General features: G+C 46.1%; 1 protein-coding gene across 2 annotated transcripts in view; it reads left to right on the top strand.

Moving 5' to 3' along the window:
- Mcm3ap (minichromosome maintenance complex component 3 associated protein) overlaps positions 1 to 16,882 on the top strand; it is a 46,958-nt gene that overhangs the window by 586 nt on the left and 29,490 nt on the right. The window contains exons 2-10 of one of the 2 annotated variants that reach the window (NM_019434.3): positions 462 to 1,765; positions 1,936 to 2,162; positions 7,027 to 7,105; positions 7,296 to 7,437; positions 8,233 to 8,423; positions 11,514 to 11,653; positions 13,137 to 13,334; positions 13,628 to 13,896; positions 15,167 to 15,329. In NM_019434.3, the coding sequence (NP_062307.2) occupies positions 568 to 1,765; positions 1,936 to 2,162; positions 7,027 to 7,105; positions 7,296 to 7,437; positions 8,233 to 8,423; positions 11,514 to 11,653; positions 13,137 to 13,334; positions 13,628 to 13,896; positions 15,167 to 15,329 (2,607 nt within the window). In that variant the 5' untranslated portion in view covers positions 462 to 567. Of the gene's footprint in view, positions 1 to 461; positions 1,766 to 1,935; positions 2,163 to 7,026; positions 7,106 to 7,295; positions 7,438 to 8,232; positions 8,424 to 11,513; positions 12,025 to 13,136; positions 13,335 to 13,627; positions 13,897 to 15,166; positions 15,330 to 16,882 lie in introns of those variants that run through there. The other variant, XM_006513894.3, reaches the window with a different exon arrangement.

Consider the following 16,882-nt stretch of genomic DNA (forward strand, 5'->3'; position numbering starts at 1 on the left):
CAGAAGAAAGGAACTTAAGGTTGTGCTTGATTGTAGTAAGCTTGAGGCAAGCCTGGGCTAAGCGAGACCTTGTCTTTTTTTTTTTTTTTTTTTTTTGGTTTTTCGAGACAGGGTTTCTCTGTATAGCCCTGGCTGGCCTGGAACTCACTTTGTAGACCAGGCTGGCCTTGAACTCAGAAATCTGCCTGCCTCTGCCTCCCGAGTGCTGGGATTAAAGGCATGCGCCACCAAGCCCGTTTTACGAGACCTTGTCTTTAATGAAAAGAAAAAGAAAAAAAAATCTTTAAACCTCCCTTACACCATAATCCATTTCTAATACCCTGTGTCCAAAACCTGTTGATCTGTGAGTGGTCGGCGGCCCGTTGTGCCCTTGCCTTTTAAATAATTGTCTTAGAATTTCTGTGATTTAAGAGTTGGAGCAAAATATGCTGTGATGTCCTAACCTTTTTTTTTTTTTCCAGGTCATCCTGAGGATGAAGGAGAGCTTCCCCTGGCAACAGATAATTTAAAGAGGAGAGCTACTTGTGTATAGTCCATATTTATTGCCTTCAGATAATTGGCTTGAAGATGCACCCGGTGAACCCCTTCGGAGGGCAGCAGCCCAGTGCTTTTGCGGTATCTTCCAGCACCACGGGAACATATCAGACTAAATCACCATTTCGATTTGGCCAGCCTTCCCTTTTTGGACAGAACAGCACACCCAGCAAGAGCCTGGCGTTTTCACAAGTACCAAGCTTTGCAACACCCTCTGGAGGAAGCCATTCTTCCTCCTTGCCAGCATTTGGACTCACCCAAACCTCAAGTGTGGGACTCTTCTCTAGTCTCGAATCCACACCTTCTTTCGCAGCTACTTCGAGTTCCTCTGTGCCCGGCAATACGGCATTCAGCTTTAAGTCAACCTCTAGTGTTGGGGTTTTCCCAAGTGGCGCTACTTTTGGGCCAGAAACCGGAGAAGTAGCAGGTTCTGGCTTTCGGAAGACGGAATTCAAGTTTAAACCTCTGGAAAATGCAGTCTTCAAACCGATACCGGGGCCTGAGTCAGAGCCAGAAAAAACCCAGAGCCAGATTTCTTCTGGATTTTTTACATTTTCCCATCCCGTTGGTAGCGGGTCTGGAGGCCTGACCCCTTTTTCTTTCCCACAGGTGACAAATAGTTCGGTGACTAGCTCAAGTTTTATCTTTTCGAAACCAGTTACTAGTAATACTCCTGCCTTTGCCTCTCCTTTGTCTAACCAAAATGTAGAAGAAGAGAAGAGGGTTTCTACGTCAGCGTTTGGAAGCTCAAACAGTAGCTTCAGTACTTTCCCCACAGCGTCACCAGGATCTTTGGGGGAGCCCTTCCCAGCTAACAAACCAAGCCTCCGCCAAGGATGTGAGGAAGCCATCTCCCAGGTGGAGCCACTTCCCACCCTCATGAAGGGATTAAAGAGGAAAGAGGACCAGGATCGCTCCCCGAGGAGACATTGCCACGAGGCAGCAGAAGACCCTGATCCCCTGTCCAGGGGCGACCATCCCCCAGATAAACGGCCAGTCCGCCTCAACAGACCCCGGGGAGGTACTTTGTTTGGCCGGACAATACAGGAGGTCTTCAAAAGCAATAAAGAGGCAGGCCGCCTGGGCAGCAAGGAATCCAAGGAGAGTGGCTTTGCGGAACCTGGGGAAAGTGACCACGCGGCCGTCCCAGGAGGGAGTCAGTCCACCATGGTACCTTCCCGCCTTCCAGCTGTGACTAAAGAGGAAGAAGAAAGTAGAGATGAGAAAGAAGGTGAGTCCTAAACATGTGTGTGCCACAAAAGTGTGCTGCCGAGCTCTTGTGAGGTCCCTTGTGGTCACTTGATTTTAAGTCCCACGATCTTGGCTTTTATCCCGTGGTGGCTCCTTTTGCCTGGAAGTGTTGTCCCTGACAGACTTACTTGTCTGCTCTCTAAATTCCAGATTCTCTCAGGGGAAAGTCTGTGCGCCAGAGTAAGCGAAGGGAAGAGTGGATCTACAGCCTCGGGGGCGTGTCTTCTTTAGAGCTCACAGCCATCCAGTGCAAGAACATCCCCGACTACCTCAACGACAGAGCCATCCTGGAGAAACACTTCAGCAAAATCGCTAAAGTCCAGCGGGTCTTCACCAGACGCAGCAAGAAGCTCGCCGTGATTCATTTTTTCGACCACGTGAGTACTCCCGAGAACCTGCTGCCTGTCGCTTTTTCTGCATTGCAAAGAATCACACCCAGGGCTCTGAGCAGGAGATGCAAGCTCCGCCCCTCTGAGCCTGTGTTCTCAGTCCTCAACTTGGTCACTTGAAAAATACATTTTTTAAAAAATTATTTTTAATTTTTGTGTATCAGTGTTTTGCTGGCATGTTTGTCTCTGCATCACTTGCATGTCTGATGCCCATAGAGGTCGGAAGAGGGCATCAGATCCTCTAGAACCAGAGTAACAGATGATTTTACAATGGGTGGAACCATGTGGGTGCTGGAAATAAAACGCAGGCCTCCGTCTGGAATTGCAGCAAGTGCTCCTGCCTGCTGCCTGTCTATCTCTCCAGCTCCAACGTCGTCACTTGCAAACTCTTTTCCCTTTTCAGCCATAAGTCACTTGCTTGATAGATGGTAGGGAAAGCACTCACGTAGCTTTCCTTTTCTCTTTAAATAGCTCATTCTAGGTTCAGAATTAGATTTGTGTGACTGTGTGGGGTATGGATCATGATAGAGAAGGAGTTTGAGAGGACGACGAGATTTTAAAGGGAAGGTTGATAAAGAGGATAATGGACATGTGACGTGGAAACAGAAGGGAGACTTGGGGGTGTAGGGGTATAGGTAAATAGCCAGCAGAGGCCCGGGGCATGATGTAAGGGAAGGGAACCAATTAGAGTAAGGTATAATGATACATGCGTATGAAATGCCATATGAAACCCATTCCTAGGCATGCTTGCTAAAATTACTATTTTTAAAAATTTATTTTATGTATATGAGTACACTGTTGCTGTCTGCAGACACACCAGAAGAGGCTGTCAGATCCTATTACAGATGATTGTGAGTCACTATGTGGTTGCTGGGATTTGAACTCAGGACCTCTGGAAGAGCAGTCAGTGCTCTTAACCACTGAGCCATCTCTCCAGCCCCCTGAAATTTTTTTTTTTTTTTTTCGAGACAGGGTTTCTCTGTATAGCCCTGGCTGTCCTGGAACTCACTTTGTAGACCAGGCTGGCCTCAAACTCAGAAATCCGCCTGCCTCTGCCTCCCGAGTGCTGGGATTAAAGGCATGCGCCACCATGCCCAGCTCTGAAATGATTTTTTAAGAATCTCTTCTTCACTTGAGGTCGGGATGACATAGTTTGTTTTCCTAACCTGGGCGTGTGCAGGTCTGAGTTCTCTGGAGAGTATGGTGCTGCAGGGGAGGACCGAGCTGTGCCTGTGGAGTCTGGTTCCTCTGAAAGGTCTGAGAGTCACTGTAGACACATAGTACTTTGTTTCCCTCTTGAGACAGGGTTTCTCTGTGTAGCCCTGGCTGACCTGGAACTCACTCTGTAGACCAGGCTGGCCCCAAACTCAGAGATCTGTTTACCTCTGCCTCTTCCTCTGCCTCCCCAGTTCTGGGATTAAAGGTGTGCACCACCACCACCTGGCTTGCATAATACTTTTTCAAACTTGAATTTTCTGCTTTTGCTTTTGTATTACTTGGCTAAGTTCATGGTTAGTCTAAACATTCAAACAATACAGAGAAGAAAAAGTCATGATCCTATTCCCTAGAAAAAACTGTTGGGTTTGTAGCATTGGCTATATGATTTCACCTTGTGTAAATTTATATCTTTGTTATTTTTCTAAGTATTCATACAGAAAGAGGAAACTAATAAGAACTTAAAAAGGAGAATGCATGTTCTCATAACTTTCATTTTTGTGGTGTGTGTGTGTGTGTGTGTGTGTGTGGTATAGGGGCAGAGGCATATGTCTGGGGGTCAGAGGACACCTTGGTGGAGGTGTGTATGATGTGTGTGTGTGTGTGTGTGTGTGTGTGTGTGGTGTAGGGGCAGAGGCATATGTCTGGGAGTCAGAGGACACCTTGGTGGAGTGAGCTCTCTCATTCTACCTTTTTTCGGGGTCCGGGTATTAACCTTGGGTCAGATGCTTCACTCACTGACAGGGCTCGCTGTTGTTTGCCCATACGTGTTGTGTCTGGAAGGGTCTGTATGTTGCCCGTGCTCTGTCCTGCTTCTGCCTCCCAGGCCCTGGGAGAGCAGGCATGGGCCACCATTCCTAGCTTACAGCTTCTAGTCTGATTTCCCGGGATAGGGTCTTGCTGTGTTGCCCAGACTCACTTGGAAGTGCAGGGCCCTTACCTCAGCCTTTGGAGGAGTTCAGGATAAGAGGCATGCTGCATCCTATCCAACTAATTGTTGCTGTTTTCTGCAGTGAATAGGAAGCCTGTGGTTACTAAATACTACAAAGTGTTTTTGTCTGTCTTGTTTATTTGCTTACTCAGCTTTCTCTGCCTTTTGGGGGGTGGGGTGGGGACTGCGTTTGGCTCTTGAGTCTTCAGGCTAGGGATTGAACTGTGGGCCTTGAGCATGCTAGGCACACGCTGTCCCGCCAAGCTGCATCCCAGTGCTCACCACCCACCCAACCCCGTAGGTATGCTAGGATGTGGTGTTGCTGTGTAGCTAATGGTCTATGGCTTGGTGTGTTGCCCAGCTTAGTCTTGAAACTGTGAGCAATGTCAGCTTCCCAAGTGCTTGGGTTGTTTGTACATATGCCACTGTACCTTGCTTCTTTATGTATTTATCGGATAGCTTTTGTCCTTAGTACAGATCTCAGAGAACAACGTTTTTGTGCCAGAATGTATTCAGTTTGAGGGATTTTATTGTTTATTTCTTCATAATAATTAAAAATGAATGGCTTTATATTCATAATTATGTACATTACAGTCACTTCCTTTGGACACAAATTCTCTAGCCTAAGCTGGTCTAGAACTTGAAAACATTTTGCATAAATTATTATTTATTCAAAATTATTAAAATAATAATGATTATTCCTTCTGTATAAGTATTTTGCCTATGTGTATGTCTGTGTACTCCGTGCATGCTTGGTGCCTGTGGAGGAGAGAAGAGGATGTTGAATCCTAGAGCTGGGTTACGGGCAGCTGTGAGCTGCCATGTGGATGCTGGGATCTGAGGCTGGGTCCTCTGGAAGAGCCACCAGTGTCATAACTGCCAAGTCATCTCTCCAGGCCCTGGCCTAGAACCTTTGGCCTTTTCCTTCCCCTTCCTGAGTGGCCTGATTAAAGGTGTGCACAGCCATGCCTGGTGATCATAACACTTCTATTTCCAGAATGTTCTCATCAGACCAAGCAGATATTCTGTAATCAGTAAGGCGCGTCTCCACTCTCTGACCAGCCTTTGGTTACCTCTCTTTTTCTATCATTATGAATTTGCCTAGTCTAGGTATTTCATGGATGTGGAACCATACAAGTTGTCTTTATATGTAGCTCATTTCACTTGGCATGTTCTTTCTATATTGTTATATGGATGAGAACTTGATTCTTTTCGATGGGTGAGTACTGTTCTGTTGGGTTGTCTACACTTTGTTACTATTGTTACAACACTACTCTTGTGTTGTTGCAATGGGCTATTGTGAATGCTTGGTGTATTGGTATCTGTTTGCAGCGCTGACTGCTGTAATTTTGTGTGTGTGTGTGTGTGTGTGTGTGTGTGTGTGTGTGTGTATTCTTGGCCATAGAGTTGCCATATTTTATGATCCACATTTTAAAAAAATGTTATATATGGGGCTAGAGAAATGGCTCAGTAGTTAAGAGCACTTGCTACTCTTATAGAGGGCTGAGGTTCAGTTCCCAGAACCCAGATGGTGACTCGTAACCAGCTGTAACTCCAGTTCTAGTGGATCCGGGTATTACATGTGAACTGTGCACCTACAAACCCACAGGCAAAATACTCACGTGCAAAATGAAAAATAAGCAAAATCTAAAATGTTAATGTGTATGCATCTGTGTGTATATTTTAATGCTTGTTGTTTTGGGAGACAGTTTCATGTAGTCCAGGCTGACTTCAAAATTGCTATGTTGCTGACGGTGACCTTAACACACACACACACACACACACACACACACACACACACACACTCACTCTCTCTCTCTCTCTCTCTTCCTCTTCTTCTCCTCCTCCTCCTCCTCCTCCACTCCTTCCTTCTCCTCCTTTTTCTCTTCCTCTTCTTCCTCCTTCTCCTCCTCCTCTCCTCCTCCTTCTCTTCCTCCTCCTGTCCCTCTCCTACTACTCCCCCCACTCCCACCCCCACCCCCGTTTTCTTCACAGGGTCTCTCTCTCTCTCTCTCTCTCTATATATATATATATATATATATATATATATATATATATATATATATATAGTCCTGGCTGTCTTAGAACTTTCTTTGTAGACCATGCTGGCCTCACACTCCCAGAGACCCACTTGCCTCTGCCTCTTGAGTGGTGGGATGAAAGGCATTGGGCTTCCACGCTGTTGTGGATTTGTTACACCACACCTAGCCTTTTTTTTTTTCTTTTTTTAAGTTTTGTGTGTGTGTGTGTGTGTGTGTGTGAGTATCCTTGAAGGGGAAGGGGGTTGGATCTCTTGGAGCTGGAATTACAGGTGGTTGTGAGGCATCTGTCTGGTAGAGGAGCAGAGCAGCAAGTTCTCTTTAACGCTAAGCCATCTCATTAGGTCCTAAGGTTTACATAATCATTTTCATTCTGTGTGTTTGCACATGTGCGTGTGTGCATGTATAGGTGTGTGCATGTAGGGGCAGGGGCATCGGTGTACCTCGGTAATCATCTGGAGGTCAGAGAACAACTTTTGGAGGTCCATTCCTTCCACTCTGTGAGTACAGGAGATTGAACCGTCTTGTGTCACGGTGCCAGGTTCCAGCTCAGCCATCTTGCTGGCCCTCCTTTTATTTTTGAGTAGCCTGTTCTGTCTTTCAGCATTTTAACATAGTGTCTGGTCTCTCTGTGTCCTTACACTTTGTGTTGTGAACTGTTTTTCAGGCATCGGCAGCCCTGGCTAGGAAGAAGGGGAAAGGTCTGCATAAGGACGTGGTTATCTTTTGGCACAAGAAGAAAATAAGTGAGTTTTCCACTCTTGTGTCCCCAGTCTGATGCTCTCTCTCTCTCTCTCTCTGTGCAGGGCCTTTGACGTGCAGGTGTGGGTTCTTTCCCTAAGGGCAGCAGCAGTGCGGCTAGCTCCAGCTGCATCCCGGATCTCATAGCTGTTTCTTCGAGTTTTGCAAACCTTGTTCTGACACTTGTGTCTTCAGGTCCCAGCAAGAAACTCTTTCCCCTGAAGGAGAAGCTTGGTGAGAGTGAAGCCAGCCAGGGCATCGAGGACTCCCCCTTTCAGCACTCGCCTCTCAGCAAGCCCATCGTGAGGCCTGCAGCCGGCAGCCTCCTCAGCAAAAGGTAGGACTCATCTCCCTAGTAACTGTTGATGGAGGAGAAGCAGGGGAGAGCTTCGATGGTTGCTATGGGGCAGGTGTATGAAGAGCTGCTTTTGAATCTCCTCCCTCACAGTGCGTGGGTCTTCGCAGTTGCCAGTGTTAGCAGTGACATGGCTTTATTCTGAAGTTCCCCAGGTCCTAGGTCTTTGAAAAAGCCCTCTTTGGAGTGGGACTAACTTCAAGCAGATTTTTTTCTTTTAGGGAAAGCCTTATCACAAAGCTGCAATTTTTGCTCTAGTCCTTCATTTATGTTTTAAAAAATGTAGTTGGTGGTGGTGCTGTACACTCTCATCCCAGCAGAGGCAAGAACTCTACCAACAGACTAACATTTCTCATCCCCCATCTCAGTGTCTATAAGATTTGAAGGATTTCAGAATTACTGATTGCTCACTGCTCAGCCTAGCCTCAGATCACTCGCTCAAGCAATCCTGTGCCAGCCTTGTTAGGGCAACATCTCATTTATTTAGGCTTTGTGCTTTTTATTGTTTTGTTTTATTGGGGGAGGGGAGTTGAGACAGGGTATTAGGACTCTGACTGTCCTAAAACTCATTATGTAGACCAGGCTGGCACTGAACTCACAGAGATCCACCTGCCTCTGTCTTTCTTGTGCTGGGATCAATAAAGTCACGTGTAACAACGCCTGGCTGGCTTCTTTAGTTTTAACGCTGTATTTTCTTAACTTTGAGGACCAGAATGTCTTGAAACATTAAGAAGTGGGAATGATACGAAGGCCCCAAATGTGCTGTCTTCTCCATAGCTCTCCAGTGAAGAAGCCGAGTCTTCTGAAGATGCACCAGTTTGAGGCGGATCCTTTTGACTCTGGATCTGAGGGCTCCGAGGGCCTTGGTTCTTGCGTGTCATCTCTTAGCACCCTGATAGGGACTGTGGCAGACACATCTGAGGAGAAGTACCGCCTTCTGGACCAGAGAGACCGCATCATGCGGCAAGGTACGACGCACAGAGACACACATTCCAGATTCCCTGGCAGGATTGTACCAGGCAGTTTCTAGGGAGCCACAGAGGCTCTCCTACCGCGAAGTCTTGGGATTTCTGATAATCTGTTCCTGGTATTACTGCGCCCTGGTCTGCTAGAGATGTGAGCTGTGTGTACTAATGTGATGACTACATATGCTTATATGTGTATGGGAGGATGCAGGGGAATTAACTGATTATTGGTAGAGAGGAACAGGGGTCTGAAATGCAGAACGGAGAGGGGATGCTCCATTTCAGGATTGTTCCCCTTCGGAATGTTAAACTGTGAATGCATTGCTCTCAAAGAATGTTAAAATAATGTTACAGATACACAGAACCCATATGGAAATTCATGGACTCATTTACAATTTTTAAAAATATTTATTTATTTATTGGTTTTTTTTCAAGACAGGGTTCTCTGTATAGCTCTGGCTGTCCTGGAACTCGCTCTGTAGACCAGGCTGACCTGGAACTCAGAAATCCACCTGCCTCTGCCTCCCTAGTGTTAGGATTAAAGGTGTGTACCACTACCGCCTGTCTACAATTTTTTTTTTAAAGATTTATTATTATATGTAAGTACACTGTGGCTGTCTTCTTAGACATACCAGAAGAGGGTGTCAGATCTCATTATGGATGGTTGTGAGCCAACATGTGGTTGCTGGGGTTTGAACTCATGACCTTCAGAAGAGCAGTCAGTGCTCTTAACCACTGAGCCATCTCTCCAGTCCTCATTTACAATTTTTAAACATTTATTTTTATTTCCCTTGCATTGGTGTTTTGCCTGCATGTCTGTGCGAGGGTGTCAGATCCTCTGGATCTGGAGTTACACACAGTTGTGAGCCACCATCTATGTGCTGGGAATTGAACCTGGGTCTTTGGAAGAGCAGCTTGTACTCTAACCTCTAAGCCACCTCTCCAGCCCCTACACGTTTCTCTTAAGTTTCAGCTGTGTGGAATGTCTTTACAGCTATTAAGCTCATACTCGCTTTGAACTTACAGTGCTCCTCTCTCAGCCTCCTGGGATTGTACATACCTATCACACCTGACAGGATTTGCTATTTAAAGCTGTGAATTAGTGTACCAATCACAGAGCTTTCTTAGCATGGTGATGAAAACTGTCTCTATGATTTATAGGCTTGGTGATTTGTACATTTCTAATAAATTTGTTGTCTTAGGATTTCTCTTGCTGCCATGAAACACTATGACCAAAAAGCAAATTGGGGAGGAAAGAGTTTATTCAGCTTACACTTCCAGACCATAGTCCATCATGGAAGAAGTCAGGGTAGGAACTCACACAGGGCAGGATCCTGGAGGCAGGAGCTGACGCAGAGGCCATGGACAAATGGCGCTTATTGGATTGCTTCCAATGGCTTGCTCATTCTGCTTATGGAACCCAGGACCAGCAGCCCAGAGCTGGTACCCCCACTGTGGGCTGGGCTCTTCCTTATCAGTCACTGATTGAGATGCACTAACTATAGGGCCTACAGATGGATCTTACGGAGGCATTTTATTGATTGAGTTTCCTTCTCAGATGACTTTTGTTTGTGGCAAGTTGGCATAAGAATCTCCAGTATACTTATTACAAGGAAAACCTGACTCAGTCTCACATACCTACCACCCCAGCACCTGGCCCGGTTGTAGCCTAGTGCTCTAGTGGAAGCAGGACAGTCTGCTGTCCACAGTGAGCTCCAAGATAGCCTGAGCTATGTTGTGGTACCCTTTCAGAAAAGCAAAAGCAAAACCAAAAAATTTAAAGACGCTTATACTAAGTTTCTAAAAGTGGAACTAAAATGTGTATATGCTGTTTTGAGAAGTTTTGCTTAAAACCTTTCATTCTGTGAGTAAAAAGTGGTCTGCTTACTGAGGGAACAGGTGTTCCCAGTAACAGTGTACTTAGGTAACTTCATTATGCAGTTCTGAACACTTAACAGAATCCCAGACTGGGATATTTTTACCCCTCCCTACCTCAGGGTTTCTCTGTGTACTGTAGAACTGGCTATTGTAGAACTCGCTCTGTAGACCAGGCTGGCCTTGAACTCACAGAGATATGCCTGCCTCTGCCTCCCGGAAGTGCTGAGATTAAAGAAGGTGTGCGCGCGCCACTGTCGTCCAGCCTGCAGATGTACTTTTTGGTTACACTCCTGCATTAGTATTGTGATTTTTCCACCGAGGTCCTGAGAACCACAGAGTGCTGGCAGAGCACACTTGTCTAAGTGAAAGTGATGTAACGCTTCGTCTGCTTTTAACATTTTAAACTTTCTTTTTATTTTATGTGTATGAGTATCTTCTCTACATTTATGTCTGTGTACCACTTGTATGCCCGATGCCAACGACGGCCAGATCCCCTTGGACTGGAGTCATAGACAGTTGTGAGCTGCCATGTGGGTACTGGGAATTATGCCTAGGTTCTCTAGAAGAGCAGCTAATATTCTTAATCTCTGAGCTCTCTCTCCAGTTCTGTCTTCCTTCTTGAGTCTGTAGTGAATGTGTTTGATTATTAGAGAGGGGTGTAGCCTTGGCTAGGGGCTTTTGTTAGCCAAGATACCCATTGCCTGGCAGGGTGGGCTACGAGGCCTATCTCAGAGGCCCAAAATTTAAGAAACATTTCTTTTTATGTGTGACTGTTCAGGGGCAGTGCACAGATGAGACAGGATCTTATATATTCTAGACTAACCGGAACTCATTATGTGGCCCAGGCTGGCCACACATTTAGGATCCCTTTGCCTCAGCCTCCTGAGTGCTGGGATCACAGGCTGATTTTTTTCCCATTTTATGAAAGTATACTTCGTGAGTTCTTTTTTTTTTTTTTTTTTTTTTTTTTTTTTTTAAGATTTATTTATTATATGTAAGTACACTGTAGCTGTCTTCAGACACTCCAGAAGAGGGCGTCAGATCTCGTTACGGATGGTTGTGAGCCACCATGTGGTTGCTGGGATTTGAACTCCGGACCTTCGGAAGAGCAGTCGGGTGCTCTTACCCACTGAGCCATCTCACCAGCCCCCACTTCGTGAGTTCTTAGTACTCCTGTGGTGCACGCACCCTTACGTTTGGCTTGGTATCATTCAGCTCGAGTGAAGAGGACGGACCTGGACAAAGCCAGGGCATTTGTTGGGACGTGCCCTGACATGTGTCCCGAGAAGGAGCGGTACTTGAGGGAGACCCGGAGCCAGCTGAGCGTGTTTGAAGTTGTCCCAGGGACTGACCAGGTAGAACTCTGTGTGTCCTAATGATCTCTGCTTTTTTTCCTGTTGTTTTGATTTTGACTTTTAAAAATGTATTTATTTACTCTACAAGTGCAAATGTGTGTGTGTGTGTAGTGCATGTGTGCCACAAAGACTAGTGTACAAGAGCAGCTTCTCTCCTTCCACTGTTCTGAAGACTGAATTCAGGCCTTGTGTCGTGTGCCCTCACCCACACTGAGCGATCCAGCTGGGCTCCTATTGTTTTGTTTCTGGCTTTGGATTTTGGAGTCAGGGTTCCTCTACATATTCCTGGCTGGCCTAGAGCTCACTGTGTGATCCGGCTGGACTCAAACTCAGAGATCTGTCACCTCTGCTTTTGACCGCTGGGATTGAAGGTATGTGCACCGACACCACCACTCAGCACCATTTTTGCTTTTAAGTTGTTTTCTCTTCCCAAGATACTAACTGTTAAATGAATGTGTCGAAGGGCATGGCTTCCCCTCACTTGAGTTAGAGTGCGTGTTCTGAGTTGTTTGCCAAGAATTTGCACCAGTCTGCATTCTTGTGCCCTTCAGATTTGCTCTACCCAGGGTCCCCAGCCCAGCAACATGCCTCACCATAGACCCAGGACTGATCCACAGAGCAGCCAGCAGATAAGCAGGGGCCTCATCTCTGCACCTACCCACGTTTGTTATCTTCTGTGTCTGCGAATTCCTGGGAAGTTGCACCTGCTCCATCAGGCCTGACCCACAGGGCTCTGCCCTAACCCTTTCTGGTCTAAACTCCCCACCTCTGGTTTATTTATGGTGTGTTGGTTTAACTTGACACTTGAACACAGATGAGATCTTTCCTGTTGCCTGAGCCCCTTTACCTGTCACAGCTGTGCTTTGGGCGGGCTGATGTGTCTTCACTTAGATTTCTGTTCCTCTGGATGCCTTGTTATATTTGCCCAACTCAAGTTTCTTAGCTTACATTGTCCTTGAAATGTCTCACGTTTAACAGAACGTTTTCATCTAAGAGTTACATTCTCAAGCATTGTTCTCATAGGGATGCATGTCTTAGGGTTTTACTGTCTTGAAGAGACTCTATGACCAAGGCAAGTCTTATAAGGGACAACATTTAATTGGGGCTGGCTTACAGGTTCAGAGGTGCAGTCTATTATCATCAAGGTGGGAAGCATGGCAGTGTCCAGGCAGGCATGGTGCTGGAGGAGCTGAGAGTTCTTCATCTTGAGACTTCTATCTTGATTAGAGGGCAGTAAGGAGAAGACTCCCTCTGTAGGCAGCAAGGAGGAGGCTCTCTCCCATACTGGGTGGACCCTGAGCATAGGAGGCCTCAGAGCCCACCTAAGCAGCGACACACTCCTCTATCAAGGGCATGCCTCCTCCAATAATGCCACACCCTATGGCCAGGCCTTCAAACCTCCACAATGTGTGTGTGATTTCCTCCTGCGTCTTAAGGTCCAAAAACTGCCATAAAGCAGTTTGTCCCTACTTCTTGCCCCCAGGTGGACCATGCAGCAGCCGTGAAGGAGTACAGCCGGTCCTCTGCAGATCAGGAGGAGCCCCTGCCACATGAGCTGAGACCCTCAGCAGTTCTCAGCAGGACCATGGACTACCTGGTGACCCAGATCATGGACCAAAAGGAAGGCAGCCTTCGGGATTGGTATGACTTCGTGTGGAACCGCACCCGGGGTATACGGAAGGTAACTGCTCCCCACTCAGATGATGGAAATGCGTGTAGATTTACAAAGTGAACTTCAAACTTTTTGTTTTATGTGGATATTTTTATCTGGAACAAAAATATAATTTTATTTGAGCCATTATAAAACTGTATTTCATTGTTTCGTTGTGTTTGTTTCAAGTTGAAATGTAGTTCAACTCATAATCATAATTTTTTTTCTCAAAGTTGACTCTGCATGTATCTTGTGTTTGTGTTTTCTGTGTGTGTGCTCAGTGCTTGTGTGTGTATGTAATTCTCCCCTCTAACCTTGAACAGGACATAACACAGCAGCACCTCTGTGATCCCCTGACGGTGTCTCTGATCGAGAAGTGTACCCGATTTCACATTCACTGTGCCCACTTTATGTGTGAGGAGCCTATGTCTTCCTTTGATGCCAAGATCAACAATGAGAACATGACCAAGTGTCTACAGAGTCTGAAGGAGATGTACCAGGACCTGAGGAACAAGGGTGTTTTTTGTGCCAGTGAAGCAGAGTTTCAGGGCTACAATGTCCTGCTTAATCTCAACAAAGGAGACATTTTGAGGTAGGTTTTCAGAGTCAGAAGTTGGGCTTTGATGTATAGAAGTTTCGTAGTGCAGTTGGCAAATTGAGTCAGGTGTAAACATTGGGAGCAAGTACTGAGACCCGTGTGCTCTGTATAATCCCTCCATGTTCATTCCTGAGTGGAAGCCTCCCAGGGATGCAGGAGGAAACTAGGCACGTAAGCTGAGAAGTCCCTTAGAGTTGTTGGCAGTTCAGCTTTCAGACTGCTTTGTTAGAAATACTAGAAGGATGGGTTAAATGAAATCAGAGTAGATCAGTTACTGGAGTGAATGGATTTGAAATGCAGACCTGACATTTCAGTAGATCTATAGGTGAGAAATACAGGGAAACTAACATGGAAAGCGATTCAGGAAGATGCCAAACATCCTTTGGCCACCTGTGTACATATGTGGGTGCACATAAATACACACAGTTATGTTTTCTGTTCTGCTGTTTTGCTAACAGCTGCCAATCAGTCGGCTAAATTATTCCTTACTTGTTTATCATCCTTTTAATTTGTCATTTTATTTATTTATTTATTTTGTTTCTTTGAGACAGGGCTTCTCTGTGTAGCCTTAGCTGTCCTTGAACTTATTCTGTAGCTCAGACTGGGTTTAAAGGCACATGCCACCATGCCCAGCTGTTTATTATCTTTTTAAGATTTTCATTTAGTATTGTTTTTAATTGTGTATAGTATGTGTCTGTGTGTGCACATGTGGAAATGAATGCAGGGTCCTGTCAGGGCTGGAAGAGGGTGTCTGGTATCCTGGAGCTGAAGTTGCAGGCAGCTGTGAGCCACCTGACATGGGTGCTAGCAGTCTAACTTGGCTCCTTTGCAGGAGAAGCAAGTGCTTTTAACCTTTGAGCCATCCTTCCAGCCCCACAGCTTATTATCTCTTTAAAGAAACACTTTTAAAACCACACATGTAAACCTATTAGAAGTTCAAAGCCATCCTTGTGACTACAGAGTGAACTTGAATTTCACCTAGGATACAGAAGATTCTGTCTCAAGTGAATGGATGGATGGATGGATGGCTGGGTGGGTGGGTGGGTGGATGGGTGGATAGATGATAGATGGACAAATGGACGGACAGATGAACAGACGGATGAAGACTGTAGAGTACCTGCTGAGTGTGAGGATGGCAGCTCTGGTTATAGAGCTTAGACTTTAGTGGTTTGTGTCAGACTTGCTGTCACAGGACTGCTGAAACCCAGTTATTATCAGATTGATTAAGACCAGTGTCCTGACCCTCTGCCTTCCTAACTTACAGAGAAGTGCAGCAGTTCCACCCTGACGTTAGGAACTCCCCAGAGGTGAACTTCGCTGTCCAGGCTTTTGCTGCATTGAACAGCAATAATTTTGTGAGATTTTTCAAACTGGTTCAGTCAGCTTCTTACCTGAATGCGTGCCTGTTACACTGTTACTTTAATCAGGTGAGTAGAGCCCCTGCTACCAGGTAAGAACAGGAACAACAATACTGTAGTGTTGAAGTGCTTCTCTGTCCTGCGCTCTTCCCGTGGGCAGCCAGCCAGCTGTCAACTCATGCGACAGGCACAGCCCAGCGAGGTGTTTCTGCTTTAATCTTGTATGATGGGATACCATGGCTCTCCATTAGGAGGGGCCATGCAGTGTAAACATGGTTCTGTGTCTCACAGAAGCCTTTGGAGTGACAGGTTTAGTTCATGAAAGCAAACCCCAAACCACAAATCCTATATTGTACAAAAGCCTTAACTTTGAAGTCATTAGTATTAATAACATTTTTGAGAGAACAGTAGCATAGAAAGACTTTGGAAAAAAACAGTTTTGGGGGGTGAGCTGTGTTTCCACTCTGCCCTGCTGTGCCTTGGGATGACAGAGGCCTTCAGAAGACCGCTGGCTCCTCTGTGGTGAGAAGTGTGAGCAGCAGCCGCAGCAGCAGCAGCACTCTGCCTTCCCATGCTGCCTCGGGTCTGCAGGTGTCTGCTAGCAGGAAGAACTGGGAGTTATTACAGCCTCTGATCACACCAAGTCCTGGAAATGCTGAATATTAGCACAGTTATAGTCTAGGCAAAGAATTCATTTTTAGGAGTTGTATTTTTTTTTTAACTTTTTAGTTTTTGAGATTATAATACAGTTACGTCATTTATCTCCTCCCTGTCCTCCCTCTAAACTCTCCCATGTTCCAGTCCTTACTCCTTTCCAAATTCATGGCTTCTTTCTTCATAAATTGGTGTATATGTGTCTATGTGTTTATGTATTAGTGCATCTGTCTGTCTGTCCACACACACACACACACACACACACACACACACACACACACAGACACCTTAATATAAGGATACCATGCTCAGTCTGGATAATGTCTGTAGATTTTCGGGGCTGACCACTTGGTGAGCTCTTCCCTGGGGAAGACTGTTTCTCCCACACTCAGCATCCTTTAGCTGCCTGTTGTTCTGTGTGTAGGGTTGGGGCCTCCTGGGCTTTCCCCTGTCCGCATTAGCATGTCTGTTGCTGTCCTTGTTGAACTCATGCTTAGACAGTCATGCCGGTGAGTCTTCATGAAGGTAGCTTCTGACTCTGACACAATCTTATGGCAAACCGCCTGGCCCTCCGGCTTCTACAGCCTTTCCTCCCGTCTCCCACACGATCCCTGAGCCTTAGGTGTGGGAGCGGGGTTGGAGTTGCACCCTTTGGCATTGGGTCCAACAACTCTGCATTTTGGTTGGTTGTGGTTTTCTAGAATTGTTTCCAGCTTGCAAAGAGACGTTTCCTTGATGAGGGTGAGGACGACACAGGACAGATATTTAATAAAGTGGCAGTTACAGGAAGATCCATAACTTCACCAGCCTGGGGAGGTGGCTAGGTTTCCTGTATCAGGAATTGATTGCCCTCTGTCCGAGCAGGCCTTAAGTCTAGTTGGAGAGCTATTGGTTACTACCAGGCTATGTGTGTCACCAACACACCTGGAAAGGAGGTTGCCACTGGGGAGCTCTGCATCTACTTCTCT

The sequence above is a fragment of the Mus musculus genome, chromosome 10, assembly GCF_000001635.26.
Source record: "Mus musculus strain C57BL/6J chromosome 10, GRCm38.p6 C57BL/6J".
Classification (NCBI taxonomy): domain Eukaryota; kingdom Metazoa; phylum Chordata; class Mammalia; order Rodentia; family Muridae; genus Mus; species Mus musculus.